The sequence below is a fragment of the Vipera ursinii genome (genome assembly GCF_947247035.1).
Source record: "Vipera ursinii genome assembly, chromosome: 7".
Classification (NCBI taxonomy): domain Eukaryota; kingdom Metazoa; phylum Chordata; class Lepidosauria; order Squamata; family Viperidae; genus Vipera; species Vipera ursinii.
Genome location: NC_139521.1, coordinates 318836 through 342479, shown reverse-complemented (window position 1 = coordinate 342479; position 23644 = coordinate 318836). Strand labels below are relative to the sequence as shown.

Sequence of the window (23644 nt, the reverse complement as noted above, 5' to 3'; positions counted from 1 at the left end):
ATACAGGATTGCAAGTGTGGTCTTACCAGGGCATTATAAAGGGGTAATTAACATGTATTTACTTTCCCTCAGAATTCTGCTAAACATCTTCCCAGAGACACCAAACAAAATAATATTCCAATAGGCTTTTGGGGGGGGGTTGTCTGGGAAAGGTAGAGGAGGAGGAGGAGGAGGAGGAGGAGGAGGAGGAAGATCAGCCACAGGATGGATGAACATGGTTACAGTGGAGATGGGGTACATTCTTGGAAAACCTGAAAAACCAGGTTACAGACAGAACTTCATGAAGAAAATCTCTCTCTGTGTTTGCTAGAAGTTGAGAAAAGAGCTCGATGGCAGATAATCAATCAGTTAATCAAAATACTCCTTCCAGTGTCCTCTCCCTTCAGCTTCACCTCAGGCCAGTTCTATTTTTAGCTCCAGTAGCTGTGCCAGAAGCTCCTTGTTGAGTCCATGTCGCTTACTTCCAAAACAACTTTGCCTTCCTTAATTTTGTGCCCCTTGCTCTTTCAGCTTCCCTTCTGGCAACTCCAGACGGCAGAGATGCCTTCTTCTTCTTCTTCACCCTCTCCCGTTTACAGCCCTGGCCTTCTTGCCCGGCTTGTCAACATCCGTGGCCTTCTTCTTCGTACCACTGTTCCCACAAAACATCCTTCTCCATCAGACCCACTAGCCCAACTCCGCACACTTTTGTGACAGTCTGAATTTTTTTTTCACTCTTTTCCAAATCAATTCCCACATCCTCTTTCCTTATGATTATTTTCCATTCATTGCTTTGGGAGAAACTGCTTTTTTTCTCCTACAAAAGAAAAGCAGTAAGAGCTATTTAATTAGCCTGTGTTGGCCTTAATCCTACCCTACCAAAGCATGTACAGTTTCTCTGCTTATGCCCTTGTTCTACTTCTTTGTTGCAGAAAAGCCACCTTTGTTGGCGCAGCATATTCCTTTTCCTAGAAGCTCCTCGTTTAAACAGCCCCTTCCTCAAAAAAAAAATCTTTTGTCTTTGGAATTCTTGAGCCAAAATGCAAAGTTGATACGATCTCTTCAAAGCTTACTATCAATGTTCATGTTTGAATTGCTACCAACTAGGCCAGTGAGAAAGATAATACGTTAGCATATGGAAAGATTGAACGGTGGACGAAGCAGCATAATTTTATATATTAATTGTATATATACTGAGACAACAGTATAACCATCTCAAGAGAATATTCACCAATTCCTGACAGCTTTTAGCAATACCACAATGGGCCAGCCTCAGCATTTGCAAGGGAATCTCAGAACAGGACAGTCTAGGCTTAGATTAGAATTGATGACGCTTTGCCTGCCAATCCAGCTGACAAATTGCAGCTGCTGACTATTTTCCTGGCATGAGATCTACGGATTGAACTTCTGTTTATCCATCCCACATTGGCTATCATTATAATTAATTCTACTACATTTAGATTTTTTAAAAAAAGTGATTTGTGGCTGAAGAAAAGTGGATTTAATTTGGAAAGACCTGTCTTGGGTCACCTTTTGAAGTGACCTCCATTCGAAAGAACATCGTATTTTGAGTCTGTATAACAAGTCCTTGTTTTATTCCAGTGTGGCTTACAGGCACCCCGGGGGTTAAGCCAGCCTGAACATTTAAGTTGGACCCAAATATTCAGATACTGATACTGAACTGCAGTAAATACATTCCCAATAAGCTACATAATTCTTTATGTAATAGTAACAATTTTAACTCTTGTGAGATACTTTTTCACCTTGCATGGGTTTCATTTAGCACAGATATAGGGCAGTAAAATAAAGTTCTGTCTGAGGCCCAAAGCAAATCTCTCAGAAGGAACCCTTGTTTCCAAGATTATTCACATTACAATAAAAATACACACCTGCAAAAAAAATAATCAGAATGCTGGGAAATAAGCAATTTTCCAGTGGTGATTCAACACTTGTGAATGTAGAATAGAATAGAGCTGGAAGGGACCTTGGAGGTCTTCTAGTCCAGCCCCCTACTCGAGCAGGAGAACCTATACCATTTCAGACAAGTGAATGTCTAGACTCTTCTTAAAAATCTCCAGGGATGGAGCGCCCACGACTTCTGGAGGAAAGCTGTTCCACTGGTTAATTGTCCTAATGATAAATTATGTCATGAAAATTCAGTTCCTCCTGGACATTGGCAATTAAAAGATGAGATGAAGACAAGAAACTGCCTCAAGGGGGACTGTTGTTTCCCCCTTTTCCTATTCCCCTCTCCCCATTATCAGCATCATCCACGGAAGAAGAAGACCTTATTCTCTCGTGACTGCGGGAAAGGAGAAGGATCTTCAGTGGTCAATCGCTGGTCCAGCGATTCTCAATTTTGAGAACTTTTAAGATGTATGCACCAATTCTCAGATTTCTCCAGCCAGCAAAGAGGTTGAATAACCGTGTTCTGGCCAATGAAGGGATCGACGTTGGTCAAGAACAGGTCAGAGGGAAGGATTGGGTATTGCTGCATGACATGGCTGAGTTGGCAGCTGTGGAAACTGGCCACCCCATTGCTATTTTGCAAAATTGGGTTTTTCGCCCCTCAAATCACATAATTGCAAAAACACTTGCTTATTCATGTTGTTTGGGAATTAAGAGTCAAACTTCCTACTTCTTGATTGAAAAGAAAACCCAAACAATGCACTGCTGGACTTATTTTTTAAAGCACTGAGAAACGTAGGAAGTCCATGGAAATTTTAAAAATAGCAATAAAATATTTTTGCCAGGTTTCAAACCAGCAACATACTATTTACCAGGCAAGAATTATAATCATCGTGTTGTTGTAGCATTTCTGATAAGGAGAGATTTAAAAGACATTAGAAAGGGACAGGTTATCTGTACCTGTTGCAGATGCCCTTTCATGCACATACATGCAAACAGACATGTTAATGTATCTGCGTAGATTAAGACATATATACAAACATCTACGGTATAATCATGAAAGTGCCCAAGGAAAATCCTTCCACAGAAATGGAAGCAATTGTCAACAAGGCAGGAGGGCAGAGTAGCAAGGGAATTACCGAGTAAGAGTGCTCCTGAGAGTGCGTATCTCCAAACAATTGATAAATGTTGTGACCGGATTATCATGTGCCAATTTATAAAACGCCCAGAATGAATACAGGACAGAAACAGCACAATAAAGCGGTTGATACAGCCCAGGAACATTTTTTGTATTTCTCTGCTGCCCTCTGGTGGCCATCTATGAGTTTACAGTACAAATATTTGAGCTGTAAAAATCCAAGTGACCATATACAGACAGGCACTCCTCGACTTACAACAGTTTATTTAGTGACCAAAGTTACAGCAGCACTGAAAACAAAGTGAATTATGACTGTTTTTCATGCTTACGACCGTTGAAGCATCCCCATGCTCATGTGATCAAAATTCAGAGGCTTGGCTCCTGACTCGGATGGCTTGCTTCGGTCACTTGCAGGGAATTGGCTGGTCTTCGGTTGGCTTTTTTGTGGAGACAATATTAATGCTCCCTCAGCCATGTCTGCAAACCGACTCCCGTGTTGGAAGAACAACGGGCGTTGGCTTGGGGACAAGAGGGATATAGTTCCTGTCTGACATTTTGCATGGTGCAACCATCCAAAAACCGGCCTCTCCTCCTTCCCTGCCCAGGCAAAGCGGCCACTTGAGAAACAAGCTTGCTGAGAGGCCCAGCACTCATGCTAAGTAGATTAATGCTCGCCCTTCCAAAAAATTAGGAACAGGGAGGGGGGAGAGCTCTCCTTAAATAATCCTCTTTAGATTTCAAAGCAGCTGATCTTCAGATATCCCAGTAAAATGGTGAAGGGGGAGTTCTTGAATCTTTGAAGCCTGGGTGGGAAAAGGCAGCTGTTAAGCATCCATCCGGGCTCCCAATCAGCTTCTCTCTCCTTAAGCGTCTGTGTACGGTTGGGGGGGAGGGGGAGAGAGAGAGACCCGTGGTTTGGAGAAACAAAGCCCCTGAGATCCAGCCAAGTTGGTGCTCAGTGACCCAGCCCAGTCCCAGAGCCAATTTCATCACACACACACACACACACACACACACCGGGCCTTGAGGCTTAAACTCCAAGTAAAGATGGGTGGAGGAAGGGTCAACCGCAGCTGGGCTGAATGGTGGTGCCCAGCCTTGGGTCCTCGTGAGGAGGCTGGCAGGAAAATATGGATCAATATTTTATCTCCTGTGGAATTGTATCAGCAGCCGTCTTCCAACCGTGATTTTGTCATCCCATCAAGTCCAATGTCTTAGTCATGACATCAAAGGAGAAGCATAATCTAGAACTTGTATAAAATGGAAATGGATATTAGGGGGCAATTGAACATCTGAAGAGCTGAGCCAGACCTAAAATGGTCCATGGCAAATACTCATCGTGGATGGAAAAGTGTTGGCCTGCTGGGCTATCAAATTGGCGAGTTTGTGCATGTTCAGTCTCAGCACAAGAGGGATGCCAGAAAAAAACTTATTGGGGGAGCAGATCCACGAGTTAAAAAGAAGAAATTGAAATTCTTAACAGCAGAAGATCTAAGAAGATTCCAAGGGGGGAAACATTGCATATGTGACAGGAAAAAATTGCATGTGGAAAGCCACAGCTGAATTTTAATAGAAATGTTTGAGGACAGCCTAATAAAGGGTATCCATAACAGCTTTTCTAATGAGAAGATGACTTGAAGTAATCCAAAATGTTAATTGTACAGTATTATTTCAAATGGTTCTTGTTCATTTCACTGCCTTGGAAGCACCTATTTCAGCTAACTAAGGTAATGAGTATGATTAGCTCATAATTACTTTTTCACACAAAGATAATTTTAGTTGTCAATCAATCAATCATGCTTGTCATATTTGTTTCCTAATCGGACATTTTGCACACATCTGAAATCTTTTGCTAAAAAAAATGTAATTAGTCACAGATTCTCTGAGTATTGCAACACCATTTTGATACACACATAGTCTCTCCGTTGCTTAGAATTATACAACCATAGAGATAGACGGGACCTTGGAGGTCTCCTAGTCCAACCCCCTTCTCAAGCAGTCAAATGGTTGTCCAATTTCTTCTTAAAGATTGATGGAGCACCCACAACTTCTGGATGCAAATTGTTCCACTGATTAATTGTCCTCACTGTCAGGAAATTCCTCCTTAGTTCCAGGTCGCTTCTCTCCTTGATCAGTTTCCATCTGTTGCTTCTTGTCCCGCCTTCTGGGGCTTTGGAGAATAGCTTGACCCCCTCTTCTTTGGAGAAGCTCCTCAGATATTGAAACCCTGCTCTCATGTCACCCCGTTTTTTTCTCTCTCGATTGGCCATACCCAATTCCTTCAGCCTTCCTTCATAGCATCCAGTCCCTAAAAATCTCCCTGGCTCTTCTCTGCACTCTTTCTACAGTCAACATAGTTTTTATATTGCGGTGACCAAAACTGGTTGCAGGGTTCCTAGTGTGGCCTCACCAAAGCCTTATAGAAATCTACCAACCTTTCAAGTGATCTCGATTCTATTCCCCTTTTATTTATTTTTTATTTTAATCCCATTTTTATCCCGCCCTTCTCCGAAGACTCAGGGCGGCTTACAATTTAAGCACAAACCAATGTGCTTAGCAATAGCCTTCATTCTATGTATATGCCTGTTTATTAGGGCTTTCGCCCCCCCCAAGCGGCATTATTACAAAGTCAGCTTATTGCCCCCAACAATCTGGGTCCTCATTTTACCTACCTGGGAAGGATGGAAGGCTGAGTCAACCTTGAGCCTGGTGGGACTCGAACCTGCACTAATTGCAGGCAGCTGGTGTTACTTAAGGAGGCATTAGCCCACTGCTCCACCAAGGCTCTTACTGCAGCCCAGGGCTGACTTGGCTTCTTCATTCCAATTAGGATGGTTAACGGAGGACTGCCTGTCCTCCCTTTAATGTCCTGTGCAGGAGAATGGAACACACACACACACACAAGAAGAGGTATGGTTAGAGAAGGGCAGCAAAATGCAATTGTGGGTGTGTTTTGGAAAAGTGGACTTCTACCCCATCTGATTCCCCCCTCCCCCGCCTCCATCCTTTGCAGCCGGGCACAAAGGAGGCACTTTGAGCTGATGTTTCCGTATCCCTTTGCTGTCTAGAAGCACTTTGGCAGAGAACATCATCCAGGGAAGATGTCAAATCACATGCATCACTTCAAATTAAAGGGTCTGATTCTTCCCTGTAATGTGAAATAACACCTGGCACGGGATGTCTCCGGCCCTCCAATGCTGGGACGTAGTGGCTGAAATTTCAAAAATCAAAATCTCCTTCGACACAAGATGGACTCCTGGCGACCTGAAAGACTTCACCAGAGCAGTTTCCTTTGGTAACACAAAGGAAGCACAAACGCGGTTTGCAATTAGGGTTTGCTCACAGACTCTTGTCTCCACGATACACACAGAGAGAGAGAGAGAGAGAGAGAGAGAGAGAGAGAGAGAGAGAGAGAGAGAGAGAGAGACCGTAGGCTTGATTCAGTGACCTGCTTGTGGCACTGTCTTGACGCTTCTGCCATTCTCTGCTTCCCCCGGCATCAAAGATAATTTCCGGGATCTGTGAAACGCTTTCACTGCCCCTCTGTTCCATTCTGCTTGATAGCTCATTGTACTGACATCTACAATCAAGAGAAAACAAATATTCCAGAAAAAGACACTTCTATCTATTTGGTGCCGGAGCCGAAGCCCACGCAGAGGCCAAAGTGAAGGAATGCGGCCCCCAGGCCATTTTCAAGTGTCACCAACGCTGGACGGCCCTGGAAGTTGTTGAGTAACATTTTAACACACCGTGTCAGTTTGTATCATGTCACGACACGCCACAAGCTATCCTGTCCATCAGGCGCAAATGTGCTGTGACCGTTATCTGACTGGCAGCAGGACTGGAGAGACGGGGTGGCTGAGACCGGAGACCGGCTTGAACCAGCAAAGGGTTCGGTCCCAGGTGCAAGACAGTCCCGATGTGAGACGGACCATTGCAACTTATTCATTTCTACTTTTCCAAAGGCTGTTTTGTGCAGGTTACTTGATTCGTGGTTTGTCAAAACGTATGTAATGGTAAAAAAGAAGAATTTTAGGAAAATACTTTCTGTTCATTTCCCACTAAAGGGCACCAGCAACATGTCATCCCATCTCTGTGCTTTCCTTAGGTCCAAATTCACACTGAAGCCTTGCTCGGCGTCTCTTTGTAAACTCTGAACTTCTGTGTGTTTCGCATTCAAATCCAGATCTGATTGCAAAACCCTGTTTCGTTTACGACTGTTGTTTCCTGTAGATTCTCACTATTTAAGAAACGACTCCTGCTACAGCCCATCCTCAGGGGGAAGTTCTCTTTACCAGAGCCTGTGGTGCCTGGTTGTGTGTGGCAAGCAAGTGTAAATAAATGTCTTCAAGTGAGTTACTGAGGGAAAATTGAAAACTCTTTGCCATTCAGTCAATTTTTATTATGATCACAGACAAGCATTACAAATAAAAACATTGAAAACATTTTTTAATAACCCTGTAACCTCTTGCTTTGTGGTGGGGTTGGGGCGAGTGAATGGAGACGAGTATTTACTAGCCGGATGCCCTTCCTGTTGCCTATGCGAAGCTCACAGCAGATATTTTCTCTTTGTCTCCAGACAGAGAAATATCTGCCACTACCTAGGATTGAACTCATGGCCTCCCGATTGTGAGGTGAGAGCTCCACTTCTAGGCCACCACATCACTCTAAAAAGGAAAACATTTTAAAAAATAAAATAAAAAGCAGACAAAATAATATATTACAATTAGTGGTGGCTTATCAGCAGGCAGTTAGAGTCTGCCAAATTTTGCACACAGTATGCTCTGTGTAGTCTGTTCATACTGACCAGGCTGTTTATACAAATATCTTTCCGACTTACAGCCTCCATCGTCTGGATCCCATCGTTTGTCGACCTTGGGCTGGCCGTGTGCTAACACCAGTCATTTGTGGTGCGGGTGGATGCAAAATGAGCTAAAGGCTCTGGAAGATGGCTTAAAATGCCCAGTTTGGGCTCCTGCACCTGGTTTGCTTGGCGAGATTTCTCAGCCAAGTTGGAATTTGGAAGGAAAGAATCATGAGCCGAGTGAAACTCACAAAGCAAGAACGGAACAGGAGGGGGACAATAATCTAAAGTCCCAGCTATGCAGTTGTGAATGGGCGAAGCTGCGGTCATTCTGCAGACTTGTCTGGAGACCCAAACAAAATAGAAAAAAAGGTTTCTGCAAAGTGGGTGCCCCAGAAGCAAAGAAGTTTTCTTCAAGGGAAACAATTGGGATTCAATCCATCCCCCTCCCCGAGAGAGGACCACCTAAAATCTCTGCCCCCTTTCTGAAGGGGCTGGTTCCGAGCCAGCAGCACGGACGCTCCCCCCCACTCCTTCTCCGTCTCTGCTTCCCAAAAGAACGCCCCCCCCAGCCAGGCCCAGGCAGGTTTAGAAGAGGCCCAAGGCAGGTGTGCTACTTGAATGAAGCTGGTTTTCTTCTGGTTAGGCTTCTCCCCACACACACACTTTTTTTTCCTCCATGCACAATAACACAATCCTGCTTCCTGCCGGCCCCCTCGTAGGCCATAAATACATGTCTGCACTGTGGGCAAAATTCGGGAAGGCGCCAGGACAGGAGTGGATTGGGGGGGGCAAAAGCAGGAGAGTTTGCGCCTAATGAAGCACTTCAGCTCCCTGAAGCAGTGGCGGGGGGGGGGGGTTCCCACTTGGCTGTCTGGACAAGCAAGACGATAAAAGGAGGAGTAGGAAGAGGCCGGACTCGCCGAGAGAGCGACCAAACCCCTCAAAATCCTTTTCATTCTGCAGAGCCCCCCACTGGCTCGGCCTCTGCTGTGTCGAGAGGCCTACAGATTACGGCCTCCATCGAGTTTGCATTTCACTCTGGGAGGCTCTGATTAAGGGTGAAGCTTTCTGTTCTCTCTCCGACAAAACCTCCTTGCTGCTTCCACCGCTTTTCTCCCCCTCGCAAGGTTTCAAAACCCACGGCTGACATGACCCAACTTTTCAAAATGTAATATTTGCCCGCCTTGCTGACCATATTGCCACCCGAACGCCACCCGGCAGCCCATCCCCAACCAAACTCTTTCTCCAAAATGCTTTTTGGCTGAGTGCAGAACAGAAAAGGCTTCTTAATGATGAAGACAGTTTTTAAAAAGAAAATGGGCTCTAAAATGGCAACGTGAGCAAAGATCAAATTAAATGCTGGAGGCAGAGAGGCAGAGATGTTTCTTGGGGAAGATGATGCAAGAGAAATTAAAGAGCAATTAGGGTATCCTGGAGGTATTTCCCATTCCTTTGCTTTTTTAATTGAATGGGTTGTATCAAATGCGCCTTTTCTCCCTGCTAATTGCTTTTGTCTGTCCACAGATGAGCCCCACCCCCCAACCCGATTGGGGGTTGCAACCGACTGACACACTCCAAAGTCTCCTTTCTGTTCTATTAATAAACCGAAGGTCTAAGTAGTTGCCTCCTTTCCCAAGATAATTTTAACTCTTGAGGGGCTTTTGGGGGGGGAGCTTCTGCATTAGCATTTATTAGCAAAGGTCTCACACCCAGATCCACACCGCATCGTCCTCCGTTAAAACAGCTGAGATTCATTCGGAGGGGAAGATCAGAAAGATGAGCAGAAAAGTTCGTTCCCAGACAGTGGTGCTCAAGGGAGAGAGTGGATTACAGTGGGTTCCAGTTTTTCCCTGCGATCCTGGGAACAGGCGCAATGAACATCAAATATGAAAGGTGGAATAGTGTCGCGAGTGTGCATGCAACTTTCAGTTTTCAGAGCTGGTATTGTGCCCCAATGTAGTGTTGCCTTTTTTCCCCCCTAAAAATGAACTTTGCATGTAAGAGCCAAGAAAGAGTGTGGAGTAGAGCAACAAAGGGGATTAAGCGACTGGAGGCTAAAACTTAAGAACAGTTGCAAGAATTGGGCATGTCTAGCTTAGTGACATGCCTTAGTAACAGAGTGAGTGCCTGTTACTCGTCCCAGCTTCTGCCGACCTAGCAGTTCGAAAGCACATAAAAATGCAAGTAGAAAAATAGGGACCACTCCGGTGGGAAGGTAACAGCGTTCCGTGCGCCTTTGGCGTCTAGTCATGCCGGCCACATGACCACGGAGACGTCCTCGGACAAGCGCTGGCTCTTCGGCTTTGAAACGGAGATGAGCACCGACCCCTAGAGTTGGAAACGACTAGCACGCATGTGCAGGGGAACCTTTACCTTTACCTTAGCTTAGTGAAGAGAAGGATCAGTTCCCATCCATTGCTCCTTGTCCTGCCTTCGGATGCTTCGGAGAAGAGGTTGGCCCCCTCCTCTTCTCTGCGGCAGCCCCTCAGATACAGGAGCCCCCCTCTTGTCCCCCCTGGCCCTTCTTCTCTCTAGACAGGCCCAATTCCTGCAACCGCTCTTTGTACGTTTGAGCCCCCAGCCCTCCGTCTAGGAAGGTAGACCCAACGTAAAACCGTATTTAATCCCATTTTTAAATACGGCAGATTTCCAGGACTAAAAGAAGACACAGCCGTAAAGCAAGGAGAAAACAGCTCGATAAATGAAAGGGTTAAAAGTGGGGAGGCTGTTCTTCCTAAACTCTGAATGGGTCTCTGGCAGACCTGCATTTCTTTAGTGTGTTGCTGTGGGAATGTTGTGTTGTGCAAGGTCCCACCGCCATCTAGTGTCCACCTGAACCTCTTCCGTACGACCGACCTTGAACGGAGAGCTATTCATGCTTAATTTTAAGGAGCATTGCCTGCCAGATACAATTCAAAATACAATTTTCTGGCCTTAATGAAGAAAAACTCATTTGCTGCAGAAAGAGAAAGTCGTTAGCCTTTAGTGAATACAAATGCACCAAGACACTCCATCCCCAGAGTATTATTCACCTTTATAAAAGATGCATTAATAAAGCAACATACAACCAGATAAAAGAATAAGCCTCTGTGTGACTGTTAACTAGTTGCAAAAAATATGCAGCCTCCCCTGGGCCACCCGGAGTTCAGTGCAGGAAGCAAAGCCAGTTTCTTCTCTTCGGACCAGCCTGCCAGCCCCTCTCTCGCCCTCAGGCCGCCATGAACTGCCGGGGGGGGGGGCTTCAAAGGCCTCTGCATAAAAAAGGGCTACTTTGCGAACTAAAATGCACAAACTTCATTTACTGATGGCGGCCACGCATCACTGCAAAGCCCCATGGTGCTACAGGGAGTTCAGAAATTATGGCCGTCTGTACAGTGACTGTCCAAAGTTAGGATATCAGATGCTGAACGGGGGGAGGGGAGGCTTCCGACTGTTCTGGCCGACTCAGGGTCCCCACCCTTGTGTACTTGTGATCCAGGCACTCAGCACCCGGCTGGCCATTGTGACTTTGCATGGAGCTGCAGTTGCGATTTGCGCAACAACAATGGCAAAGCCAGCAGGGTTTGCACGCCCACTCATGTGGGATCCTCATTTAATAACCCATGGATTCCTCATTGACCAACGGCAGCAGGATGGCCATCGCGAAGTGACGTGGTCATGTGGCATCACACTTTTTATGGCACAGCAAGACAGTTCTGGTCCCAATTGCCATTATCACCTAAGCAATAGCAATAGCATTTTAGACTTATATACCACTCCGCAGTGCTTCACAGCCCTCCCTCAGCAGTTTACAAGTATCAGCCTGTTGCCCCCAACAATCTGGGCCCCTCATTTTACCCATCTCAGAAGGAGGGAAGGCTGAGTCAACCTTGAGCCAGTCGGGATTGAACTTCCTGGCTGTGGGAAGAGTTTGCCTGCAATGCTGCACTCTCACCACTGCGCCGTCCTGGCTAAGGACTATACGTAGCAAAGCCCATTGCTAGTGGAAGTCCCTACATTTTTCTGGCTCATGCTCAGGTTTCCTCAGATTCTGGAAAGAATAATAGCTTTATTTAGTAGGGCTGGAGAAGAAGTCTGAAATTTTGGAGTGGTGTGTTTTCCTACAGAAGCCCAGGAAAGACCCAGGCAAAGGCTTTTCATAGCTTTGATGGGGAATCTACCAGCTTCCAAGGTTGACATCTTCCTTGCAAACAGGAGCTTTGTTGCTAATAAAGCTAAATTCAAAAGTTTCACAAACACCCCTCCTTTTGTTTGTGCGTTTAAGATTACCTTTATTGTCATTTTTTTTACTGTGGGCACACTGGCACACATTAAAATTGGAATTCTGTTGCCTGGTCTCAAAAGTGCACACACACATAAGACACATATAAAGATGCTATATACATAGATATGTATATATACCTACACCCATACGCATAAAAACCTATAAATATTAATCACCGTCCATCTTGAACGCATAGCGGAAAGAGGAAGCTTGAGAGTTCACAAGGTTGATACTGTACGGAACAAAACTGTGATTGAATCTGGATGTTCTCCTTCATGTGTGTGTGTGTGTGTGTGTGTGTGTGTGTTTGAGGTCTTAAGGAGGTAACATGTTACATCTTGAAAATTATTTGCTCACCTTTGTTTAAGCAGATACAGCTCTTCCATTTATTTTGTCTCTGGCCAGAAATTACTATTGGAAAATTGTGCTTCAAGGATTCCCTGGTGACTGCCCTCTCTGTGTATAGTTTAGCTATAGATGGACGTTCTTTTGAAATATTTCCAAAATAAATTGTGAGGAAACAATTGCTGGAAGCAATAATTAAAATAAAATAACATGCAAGAGAGTATAACTTAAAAACACATTTGGGAATGCAGTGCACTTTTTGGAAACTGAGCTTCGTAGACCTTAATCAGGAAATATCTGAAAGTGAGGAGCTGACATAATTCTCTTCTTTCTCATCACGGAAGGCAGGGCAAGAATCCTGGATCCCTCACCCACAAAGGGGGAGGGGGGCGGTTTCAAAGAGAAAGTGACATGCTGATGCAGCAGCTCTGCACCCACTTGCAGGGGGGAAATGGTGACGACCCCCTTCCACTGGGGTTTCAGCTGGTTCTCGTTCAACAGAGGGACAAGGAAGAAAATTTGCAAATAATTTGGTCACCTATGGGGCTTCTCAGGTGTTTTTTTTTTCAAAAGGCAACTGGACTTTCTTTGTTTTTCTTTGAAGATGTTTTTCTTCTCATCCAAGAAGCTCCTTCAGTTCCCAATGAAGAAGAACTGAAGAAGCTTCTTGGACGAGAAGCAAAACGTCTTCAAGCAAAAACCAAGGAAGTCCAGTAGCCTTTTGAAAAAGCACCTTTGGGAAAATAATTTGGTTAAAACGTCATTGAGCTCTTTTGCCCAGCATTGGATACCCACCTCTGTCACGTTTGCATTTACTTTTTCAGTTTAGATTACTGTGCAGAGTTGGACAGAATCTCAGATACAGGGAAGCGCATCCATGCAGGTAAGAAGGAAGGGAGAAGGGGAGGAACCGGGCTAGCCTGGAAGCCTTGGGCTGGAGGGAGCTTGAGAAGTCTTCCAGCCCTGACTGAGGCACAAATCCTTGAACCAACGGCTGTCCAATCTCTGCTTGAAAACCTACCCTGGTGGGGGTCCCACAACTCCCGAAGGCCAGCTGCTCCCCCGCCCTCCCGAGAGCTCTCATGGTCAGGAAATTCCTCCTTGGGCAAGTTTTGATTTCCTTCTGCAAAGCTTCCGCCTGCTGAAAACTATTCTTCCCCCGAGTCAGTCCGAGGGTGACTCCAGGAGAGCCAGACTTTGCAGGCATCCAAACCCAGCGGTCCCCAACCACCTTTGGGGCACCAGGTGAAGCTTCCCATGAAGCTTTGCTCGCTTGCGCGGCCCACTTCCTAACGGGCCACAGACCGGTGCCAGTCAGGGGCCGGGGGGTTGGGGACCCCTCTCCTAATATACGTGTAGCATAACCAGTGTGTCTATTAAAAAAAAGTACGGCATAATGTGGACAGAATAAAGATTAAAAATCGATCAATTCCCATCAAGCAATGGGCGTCTGGATGGACTGAGGCCGATCCCTTTAGCCCTTCCCTTCCTCCCTTCCTCTCTTCCTTCCCTTCCTCCCTTCCTTCCACTCTCCTCCTCCTCCCCTCTTCCTTCTTTTCTTCCTTCCTTCCTTCTTCTGTTATTTTTTTCTTCGGGGACTGGTGGTTGTTTTTTTACTTTCTGGAGCATCGCAAGATTCACCTATGATGAATGATTGCACATTAATAACTTGGCGTGTGCTAACAGCTGCCACGGAGCCATTTAAAATGACCCCAGATGGAGTCAGCTGCTAATTTACAACGTGGCTGGGATCCCTCTAGATACCATGAATTAGTTTTGAAAAATGCAGTGAGGGAGAACCCCCGTCTGCTTCAATTTGTCCGGCTTCTACAACATTACAATATTCTTCGTAAATACACTACAGAAAGTTTAAAAAAAAATTCTTTTGCTTTAAATTTTTCTTCAAACAAACATTGAAAAATTACAGCACGTGTTGGGCTGCCTTAGAGAATTAATCAGATCTTCACAGGAAACAAAATGCAGGGCTATCTTTTCTTTTCTTTTTCTATTTATCAGGTGTTACTTGCAAAGCGAAAAATCTGCTCCAGGGACTGGCTCAATGACAGATATCTCCAGAGGCATCCAGTGGAAAAAGCAAAATGTCCAGATGCTGTCTGAAATCAAGCAACTGAAACCTTAAACCATTTTTTACAGGCATCATACCTGCAATAGGCGTCTGTTACATGTGCAGTGCCTGTAAACACGTCTTCTTAGTTAACACTCTGATGAAGTGACAGACGTGCTGGACGCTTCCAGGGCACCCTGATCCCCGCAATTCCTTGTCACCAAAGAAGAGCTCCTAACGCTAATGAGGATGGTTCTTAATTTCTTTCGATAAAGTTCACGTGGTTTCTTCTACGTGGAAATATTCCCCATATTTGCAACCCACAAATGCCATACTTGAGTCCAGTTCTAATCACCATGATTAAATAAAAAAAACCTAGAAACTCTAGAAAGTGGTGCAGAGAAGAGCCAGAAAGATGATCAGGGGTCTGGTCCCGTGGGAAAGCTTGAGGGAACTAGGTGTGCTTAGAGTCTAGACCAGGGGTGGGGAACCTGGGCTCTTTTATGACTGGACTTCAACTCCCAGAATTCCTGAGCCAGCATGGCTCAGTTTGGAAACTTCTCTCTTTTCCTTCAGCGTGGCTGGCTCAGGAATTCTGGGAGCTGAAGTCCACGAGTCCTAAAAGGGCCGAGGTTGCCTACCCCTGGTCTGGACTAAGGAAGAGGGGGATTTGGGGAGGACAGGATAGCACTCCTCCAGTAGTGGAGTGACTATCAGAGAGAAGAAGAGTTTGACTATTCTCCAAAGCATCAGAGGGCAGGACAAGAAGTAACAGCTGGAAACTTATAAAGGAAAGATCCAGGCTAGAAATAGGGAGCCATTTCCTGACAGTGAGAACAATTAATCAATGGAATCGCTGGCCTCCTGGGGTTGTGGCTGCTCCATCCTTGGAGGTTTTCGAAAATAGAGGACAATCACTTGTCCAGGATGGTATAAGGTGTCCTGCCTTGAGCAGGGGTTGGGCTAGAAGACCTCCACGATCCCTTCCTGCCCTATGATCCTACATTCTGAGTATCTCTTGTCCTCCGGGAATTGGCCTCGAATGTTCTCCTGGATCTAACCGCTGCTTCCCCTACTACAGAGTGGAGAGAGTGTGCAAGGGCAGGTGGAGCCCAGCTGCAGAACTGTCCATTCCTCAGAGCGGCTTTATTAATTCTGCTCAGCCGATCCCATTGAGCCCTATTTATGGCCACCAGCTGTCGCATTTCGTTGACCTTTGCAAAGTGCAATCTAAGGATGCACACCAGCAAAATACATTTCACATATATTTCCATATTAGAAGCACCATAAAATTTAAGTTAAGGAGATTTTGGCATAATGCTCATAACTTACGTTTTGGTATTTTAGGAAAGGTGGTAACAGCTTTTCCTGGAATAGCTACTAATAATTATGATCTGTGCTCGTCTGCCTTTGATGTTTTGGGCATAGAGCGAAGCGAAGCAGAGCGATTTATTCATGCTCTTGTCACAATTACAAAGCCAGTTCCTCAAGACATCATTTCAACCTATTTATGGCTCGGAAATGAAGCTTTAGTCCTATGTCTCCTGAGATTAGTGAATCTAATTACTTTCCCAAATCTAGAAAGTGTTTTATTAGCTAAGAAGCAGAAACTAACGCATGGACCTCATTACTTCTTCTATGTTATTAATTTGTTTCAACCTTCATTATTTAAATTGCTAATTAGAAGTAACAATATGAAATTGTCATAACAAATGTGTTCAGAGGATAGGTATACGGGAAGGCAGGGTTCCCCCCTACAGCCACTGCTCACTAAGGATCCCCCCCCCAAGATTGCCTTGGAGGGTCCGGTCATTTTATCAATGAATTGGTGGCTCATTTCTTACCTGAGCAGCACGATGGCCTAGAGGGGAAGACGCTCGCCTCCCACTCAGAAGGTTGGGAGTTCAATCCCAGGCAGTGAGAGAGATTTCTCTACCAGGACGCAGAGAGAAAAAATGTCTCCTGTGAACTCTGCACGGGCAGCCGGGCAGAAACTGCTCAGCTCCACTCAGCCGCCCTGACCCCACCCCGACATTACTTAAAAACGAAAGCTTGAAGAAAACATCTGCTTGCAAGAAGAACTTGGGTGACTGTTAGTTTCTCAACATAACTGTGTTGAAAACTATCTCGGGTCTTGGAAAAAGGATTCTGACATCTGTATTTTTATGGAAGAGGAATTAACTTGCCTATTCTTTGATCCAGTCCCAAAACATTTTAATGGGTCAGGTTTTTTTATCATGACATAAAATTTATTATCAGAATACCAAAAGATGTTGGGATTCTAGAAAGAGTACAGAGAAGAGCAACTAAGATAAATTAGAGATGATGATGATGATGATGATGATGATGATGATGATGATGATGATGTACTTGTTGGAAGGGACCTTGGAGGTCTAGTCCAACCCCCTATGCCATTTCAGACAAATGGTTGTCTAGTCTCTTCTCGAAAACCTCCAGTTTTGGCGCATTCACAACTTCTGGAGGGAGGTTGTTCCCCTCATTAATTGTTCTCAGTCAGGAAATTCCTCCTTAGTTCCAGATTGCTTCTCTCCTGCATTGGTTTCCATCTGTTGCTTCTTGTCCTGCCTTCAGGCACTTTGAGGAATAGCTTGACTGCCTCTTCTCTGTGACAGCCCCTGAGATATTGGAACGTTTGCTATCATGTCACCCCTGGTCCTTCTCTTCATTAAACTAGACATCCCCAATTCCAGCGACCGTTCTTTATATATTTTAGCCTCCAATCCCCTGATGATCTTTCTTGATCTTCTCTGTACTCTTTCTAGACTCTCAACATCTTAAGGACTCAGAGACAAAATTATATGAAGAACAGTTGCTGGATTTGGGAATGTCCAGTCTAGTCTTTGGATTAGGATTCTGTCACCATGAACTTGGAGAGCAAAATGGACATCAGCAACAAATTTGGAATACTTGGGTATGGTTAGGAGGGCACTGACTTTTCTAGGCTGCCCTATCTATGTTTCCTGGTAAAATACAAGGGAAAATCCCATAGGAGGAAAATTCCACTTAGGGTTAGGGTTAGGTCACCATGAACTCATAGAGCAAAATGGATATCGCCAACAAATTCAGAGTGCTTGGGTATGGTTAGGATGACACTGACTTTTCTAGCCTGCCCTATCTATGTTTCCTGGTAAAATACATGGGAAAATCCCATAGGAGGAAAATTCCACAGGGTTAGGGTTAGGTCACCATGAACTTGAAGAGCAAAATGGACATCAGCAACAAGTTTGGAATACTTGGGTATGGTTAGGAGGGCACTGACTTTTCTAGGCTGCCCCATGTTTCCTGGTAAAATACATGGGAAAATTGCATTGGAGGAATAGTCCACTTAGAGAAAAGGAGGACTGGGGGGTGAGGGGGAGAGAGGACAGCGGTCTTCCAGGATTTGAGGGACTGCCACAGGGAAGAGGAGGATCAACCTATTCTCCAAAGCAGGGAAGGCAAGACAAGAAGCAATGGATGGAAACTGTTCTGAAGACACTATCAATGCTTCTACTGGATGTTTTGGTTTAAATTTATAACATTTTCATCTAGCTGTGGCTGAGAGTGATGAACAGTGCAGGCAAAGGGGGCGTCATTAAGCACGCTTCATTTGAACCCAACTGCCAGTGGCATTTTCTTTATATGGTTCATTTCACCAACAAATTATATTTCAAATTGTTATGACTGTTTATCATTTTCTGTATCAGAAAATTGGAAACATTGCCATGGTAATTAGTGAGCTCCTAGATCAATCAAATGCAATATGTCGTTGATAAACTTTAAAGAATCCAAGGAGGTTTTTCTTATATGCAAAAGTCATTCAAATTCAGGAAAGTTAATCATCTCCCCACAGTTTCCCCCCAAAATTCCTGAAGTGCCCTATGTGGATTCCAAAAAGAGGTGAACTTCCACCTTCATAGTAGAAATTTATAATCTATCCAAAAATAGATTATGGAAAAATGTCTTTTAATTTGGAAATTGAAATTGACTCACAAAGTTCTTTTTTAAAAAACCTAGATTTTAGTAAAGACTGGAGGAGGAAACTAACTGCGGAAGACAGAATCCTCTAAACAGCCTATGTTACATCAGGGGTCTTCAAACGTGGCCCTTTTATGACTTGTGGACTTCAACTCCCAGAATTCCTCAGCCAGGCACACGAGCTGAAGTCCAGAAGTCATAAAAGGGCCAGGTTTGAAGACCCCTGAGTTAGAGGAATGGAGCCATTGCAAAATCAGAAGATAAATAAAGACCTTTTAGCCAAATGATTACTCTTCAGATGGTCTGTAAAGCACACCAACCTTAAATATCATCGGCCTGTTTTTGACAGAATAATTGATTGCTGGGATCCTAAAAGACTGGAGGAATCTTAGACAAATTGGCCACCTTCATGCCCACCCACCCCCCACCCCGGGGCGTCCTGGACTTAACAACCATCCGTTTAGCGACCGTTCAACGTCACCCTGGCACTGGAAAAAGGGGTCCTCTGATACTCAAGGCTTTAAGAGGGAGTGTCCCTCCCTTGAAGTAAGCCTTGTTGTGCTCTGTAGATAAGCTGCACATTTAAAAGGGGAGCAAGGCGTCCATTGTGCCCATCTTGATCCCTCCCGCGTGGCTGCAGTTAGCAAAGCACCTTGAAAGTCGCCCCTTCCCAAACAGCCAAGTTCCGCCTATTTCCAGATAAAAATGATTTAGGACGTTGGCAGGTTTGTTGCGTGCAGCAGAGGAGGGAGAAAGCCATCAGCTTCATTTTAAGAAATGCTGAGCCAGCCAGAATATCTCTATAAATAAGAGTGATATTTAGCATTTCTGGCAGCCTGGCAACCTCTATAGACTCTAAAGCCCCAGAAGCTCAGCTCAAAGTCATAGCTTCATAAATCTCAGTTCATTCATTCATTTGTGCCTGTAGCCTTTCATTTATTTTTTAAATTCCTAAAGGCTGTTTCCAAAAGTTTAACAAACCCAATTTCATTAGTGTGGTTTCTTTCCACTTGGAATGATTGTGAACCTTGCATAGGATTCCCTAAAGCTTTTTTTTAAGAACTTTTTTGTGTGTGAATAGTTTCATTTACAGCTTTGTCCATGAGCAATTTAATGGCCCCCTCTTTTAACTGAAAAATTAAATTCTATGTCTACAATGCTAGGCATAAAAGAAGCCTATTTACCTATTTTGTGACATTCTACACCAACATTAGTTGAGATTGAAACTCAGCAAGTGAGACTCTTTATACCGGTAATCTAGTTTTCTTGCTTATGAGCAGCTGGCATCATCTAGAGAGGAGCTGAAGGCTGATTCTCTCACCGCCCGATATAATCCACAAAACTGTGGCACTGGGGATCAATGAAATGTCCTGTGGCTGGGCTCCATATTCAAGTAGACGAGTTCACTAAGCAACATGCAGGTCATAGCCTTTGCCAATCCAAATGTCCCTTTACACACACACACACTTACATACATTACAGGTAACTCACCTATTGATATGGACCAAAAAGAAATGAGGATAAGTGGGCTCTGCTGCATCCCAACTACGTTCTTGAAAAGATTGAAAGCAACGGAGGCAGGCAGGCAGTCCTCATTTAATGACTGAAACTGGGGCCAGCAACTCCTTCACTAAGAAACACAGTTATTAAGCGCAGCCTCACCTGACTTATGCCGTAAGTTCTGCTGCAGTCATGAAGCAAACTGCCATCGATCATTATGTAGGCGAGTTCCCGCTGGCTTCCCCACTGACTTTGCTTCTCTGAAATCAGCTGTGATGGTAGCCAATGGTGATCACCTGACTGGCGGATGATGTGACTGTTGTCAGCCACACGGGCTGCGTACGAAGCACCAACGCAGGGATGCTACAATAATCACAAGTTGGAGGAACGGACGCAAGCCCACTTGTTCGGCACTGTCGTAGCTTTGAATGGTTGCTGAACAAAGTTCAGTGTTCATCTCTCACCAAGTTCACTGAAAACTGGAAACTCAGTTTCCTGTCCCTTTGAGGGAGGAACGCATCAAACCATGCTCTAAAAATGCATAATAAAATTTAGGAAAAGGGACGCTAATAAAAAAAACTTCCCCTGAAAACACGTGTGCTGTTCTTCCTTCCGGTGTGAACCTCCATTCCCTGCCCCCCCCCAGGTGCAGAAAGCAAGGAAGAGGAGCTTGAAAAGAGGCAAGCAGCTTTCCTTCTTAGGCCAAGAGGACGGCATCATCGTTAAGCCTGGGGGAACAAGAGTGGAAGCGGAGGAAGTGGATCCGTTTGATACCCCTGCAGCCTGCCCCCTCGGGGTCGGTGGTCCTCGGTTGGCTTCTTCGGCCCTTCCTCGATGGTCGGTGTCCCGTGAACCTCGGGGTGGTGGTGGCGCTGGTAATCCCAGATTGCCTCGCAAGCCCGAAGTTTAGCAGCTCTATACGTGTGTAGGCTAATTTAGCCCCTTGCACTACACGGTGCACATTCATCCATACACACACTAATCCAATCACCACACACCAGTCCCGGGAGCTCAGGGCCGCTGCGTGTGAACGCGCTGCCATCCTGAGAGTGAAACGCTCAGAAGCCGGCCCATGAGCTCGGAGATCGGACCTTCGCCCTCACGAACCGGCCCAGCCGCAGAACCTCCCTCAGCAGCCCCACCGACCCCGACAGGGCAGGACGCCAGCAGTGGTGGGACTGAAAGATGTGAACGACCGGTTCTCTGTGTGGATGCCGCTTCCAGAAGTCCATCCTGGGCCTGGGCAACAAAAAATTAGCTACCAGTTCTGCAAACTGGCGGAATCCCACCACTGGACGCCGGAAGATAAAACTGATGGGCAGCGCCAGCCCCTGCTCGCACCGATGAGGTTACCTAGTTTGGGTCACGAAAGGTCTGCAAGGAAACCACTCAGCTCAGAGAGCACCAAGATTGACCCCTCGTGTCAACCCTGAACCACAAATACTCCCCTTTATTGGTGCTACGCTTAACTGGTTTCCCTACGCTTAACTGGTCTGAAGAACTGGCATTCATCCAGCCACACTAATCCCTTAATTTAGTTATGTGCCTGTTTATTTTTAGATTCTAAAGGCTTCAGCCTTATGGGATAGATACCCCAATCCTCTTTTCGGATGAGCCCCTTTTCCCTTCCCCAAATCAAAACAGCCAGGTAGCATCCTTCTCAATGTAACAAGTTTGGCCGAGTTGAGCTGGCTCCCTTTAGTAAAATTTGTTAGTTGGGAAAAGTGCTATCAGGCTCCTCCCAAATTTGGCTTTCGAAAGACAAATATGGCTCCCCTTCGCCTCCTAGGGATCACTCTTCCAAGGATGATCTGGGAATCTTCTGGTTAGATCTTACTTTAAATTCTTAGTTGTAGCTCTGGCTTTATCTCATTTTAACTTCTTACAAGTAAAAATGAATACACTCTTAAATAAATATGCATATTTTTGAACTGCACAAATGCCAGCCATTAGGATCATCAATATTACTTTAATCATAAGCTTTAGAGTTCCTGCTCTGAAATAAAAGTATCAAGAGAAGTGATAAAGCAATGAAACTGTGAAATTCACATTCTTCGTATTACTTTATTTCATAATCTTACTGTTCTGTTACTTATGACCTGTGGCTGTAGCAATAAACTAACCAACTTACTCTATGGCCCAAACTGATCAGAAAAGTCACAGTCCAGACACAGTCTACCCTGAGGCTCCTTGGTGCTCTCTGAGCTTGGGGGTTTTCCTGCAGACGTTTCATGACGCAAACTAGGTGACATCTTCGGTGCACCCGCCTAGTTTGGGTCGTGAAACATCTGCAAGAAAACAATGGTCTCCAGGACTCACAACTTAGCCCCACGGACTGACTTGGTCCAAAACTGTTCCGGGAAATGAACCTTTTAGTAAAAGGGGGAATCTATACACTCTTAGCCATCAGGCTGACATTTTAATGCACAAATGAATATCCATTATTAAGAAGATAACTCAGTTAAGCAACCCCAAATGCTGGTCAACGTTTTTGTTCTGCTGTTTCTTTTGTCCTAGGAACAGAATAAAACATAGAAGCTGCCACGCTCACGTGAGGCTGTTTGTGACTTTTTATTTAGCAAAGTTGAAGTAGCGGCTCTTTATTGCCCGGCGTGATTCGTCTTTGGTTCAGCTCGGTGGTCCCGTGGGCATAGGAACAGGAGGCAGAGGGCAGAGGGCAGCCTTGAGGGTGATGCTGGTCAAACCAGCACAGCCGGGTTTTTGTCGCTTCAGAAGGGAGACGGGCTCCCGTCTGCTTCCTGGGCCTCTCCTCTTGTCTCCAGTCGCGGATGCGAACTCTCCCACGGTGGACTGGGGGGAGGAATCAGGAGGACAGGCCAATTAGTGACAAAAGACAAACCCCACCTGCCCCTCCCCCAATCTTACTGAAGTAGGCCTGCGCCCAGAGGAAGAGCGCAGTCCTTCCTCCCACAGAAATCCAATTTCCCCATGGATCTGAAAGCTAACTCGAGCGCTGGGGTGTTTGTCAGCTTTGGGAAATAACCACTGCAAGAAGACTGGGAGGGCCGGGACTGCGTGAGCTGGACCAAGGCAGTCGTGTGTGGGAAGCGTGCCGAACAAATGCTTCACTCAACGACTTAATTCGGACGCAACTCAAGGACTACCTGTAGAGCAAGTTCATCCATCTCCCCGCTTCTCCCACCCCCAGTCCCTCAAAGAGCCCCACCTTCCCAGCACTGAAAGGGCAAAAATGCGTCTCTTTCCACGTTCCTCTTCTGTCGATTTTAACGTTAATTGAATTGCATATTTTACACTTTATACCTGAACTATCGTAAGGACAGCCCGTCCAGGACTTTCTCCCTTATTTTGGCAGCTTGAGAATCCAAGTGATGTACAGATTAAACTTTAAAGTAGTATTTTTACCTAGCTATTGCCCAACCAATACATCAATGAGATTATAGGGAATTACATAATTCATTTATCATTTTAGCAGATCCTAAAATTTGAGAACTAGTGATACACAGAACTAGTTTGCTGATATTAAAAATAATAAAGTTGCAGATACAATTTTCTCTGAATTCCAAAACTTATGGTGTGGTGATTACTTTTGCTAATAAAAAACATTGAGAAGATATTACAACATTAAAAATGAGAGTAAAGAATACAACCAATAAATTGCATTAAAATACGCTATAAATC

General features: G+C 45.1%; 1 protein-coding gene across 3 annotated transcripts in view; it reads right to left on the bottom strand.

Annotated features, from left to right (window-relative positions):
- Positions 1 to 22394: 22394 nt before the first annotated feature.
- The window catches only part of TRMT44 (tRNA methyltransferase 44 homolog), a 12521-nt gene continuing 11271 nt past the window's right edge, over positions 22395 to 23644 (bottom strand). The window contains exon 9 of one of the 3 annotated variants that reach the window (XM_083367873.1): positions 22395 to 22795. In XM_083367873.1, coding sequence (XP_083223999.1) covers positions 22560 to 22795 — 236 coding nt within the window. In that variant the 3' untranslated portion in view covers positions 22395 to 22559. The remainder of the gene's footprint in view (positions 22796 to 23644) is intronic. The other 2 variants (XM_083367872.1, XM_083367871.1) reach the window with 2 other exon arrangements.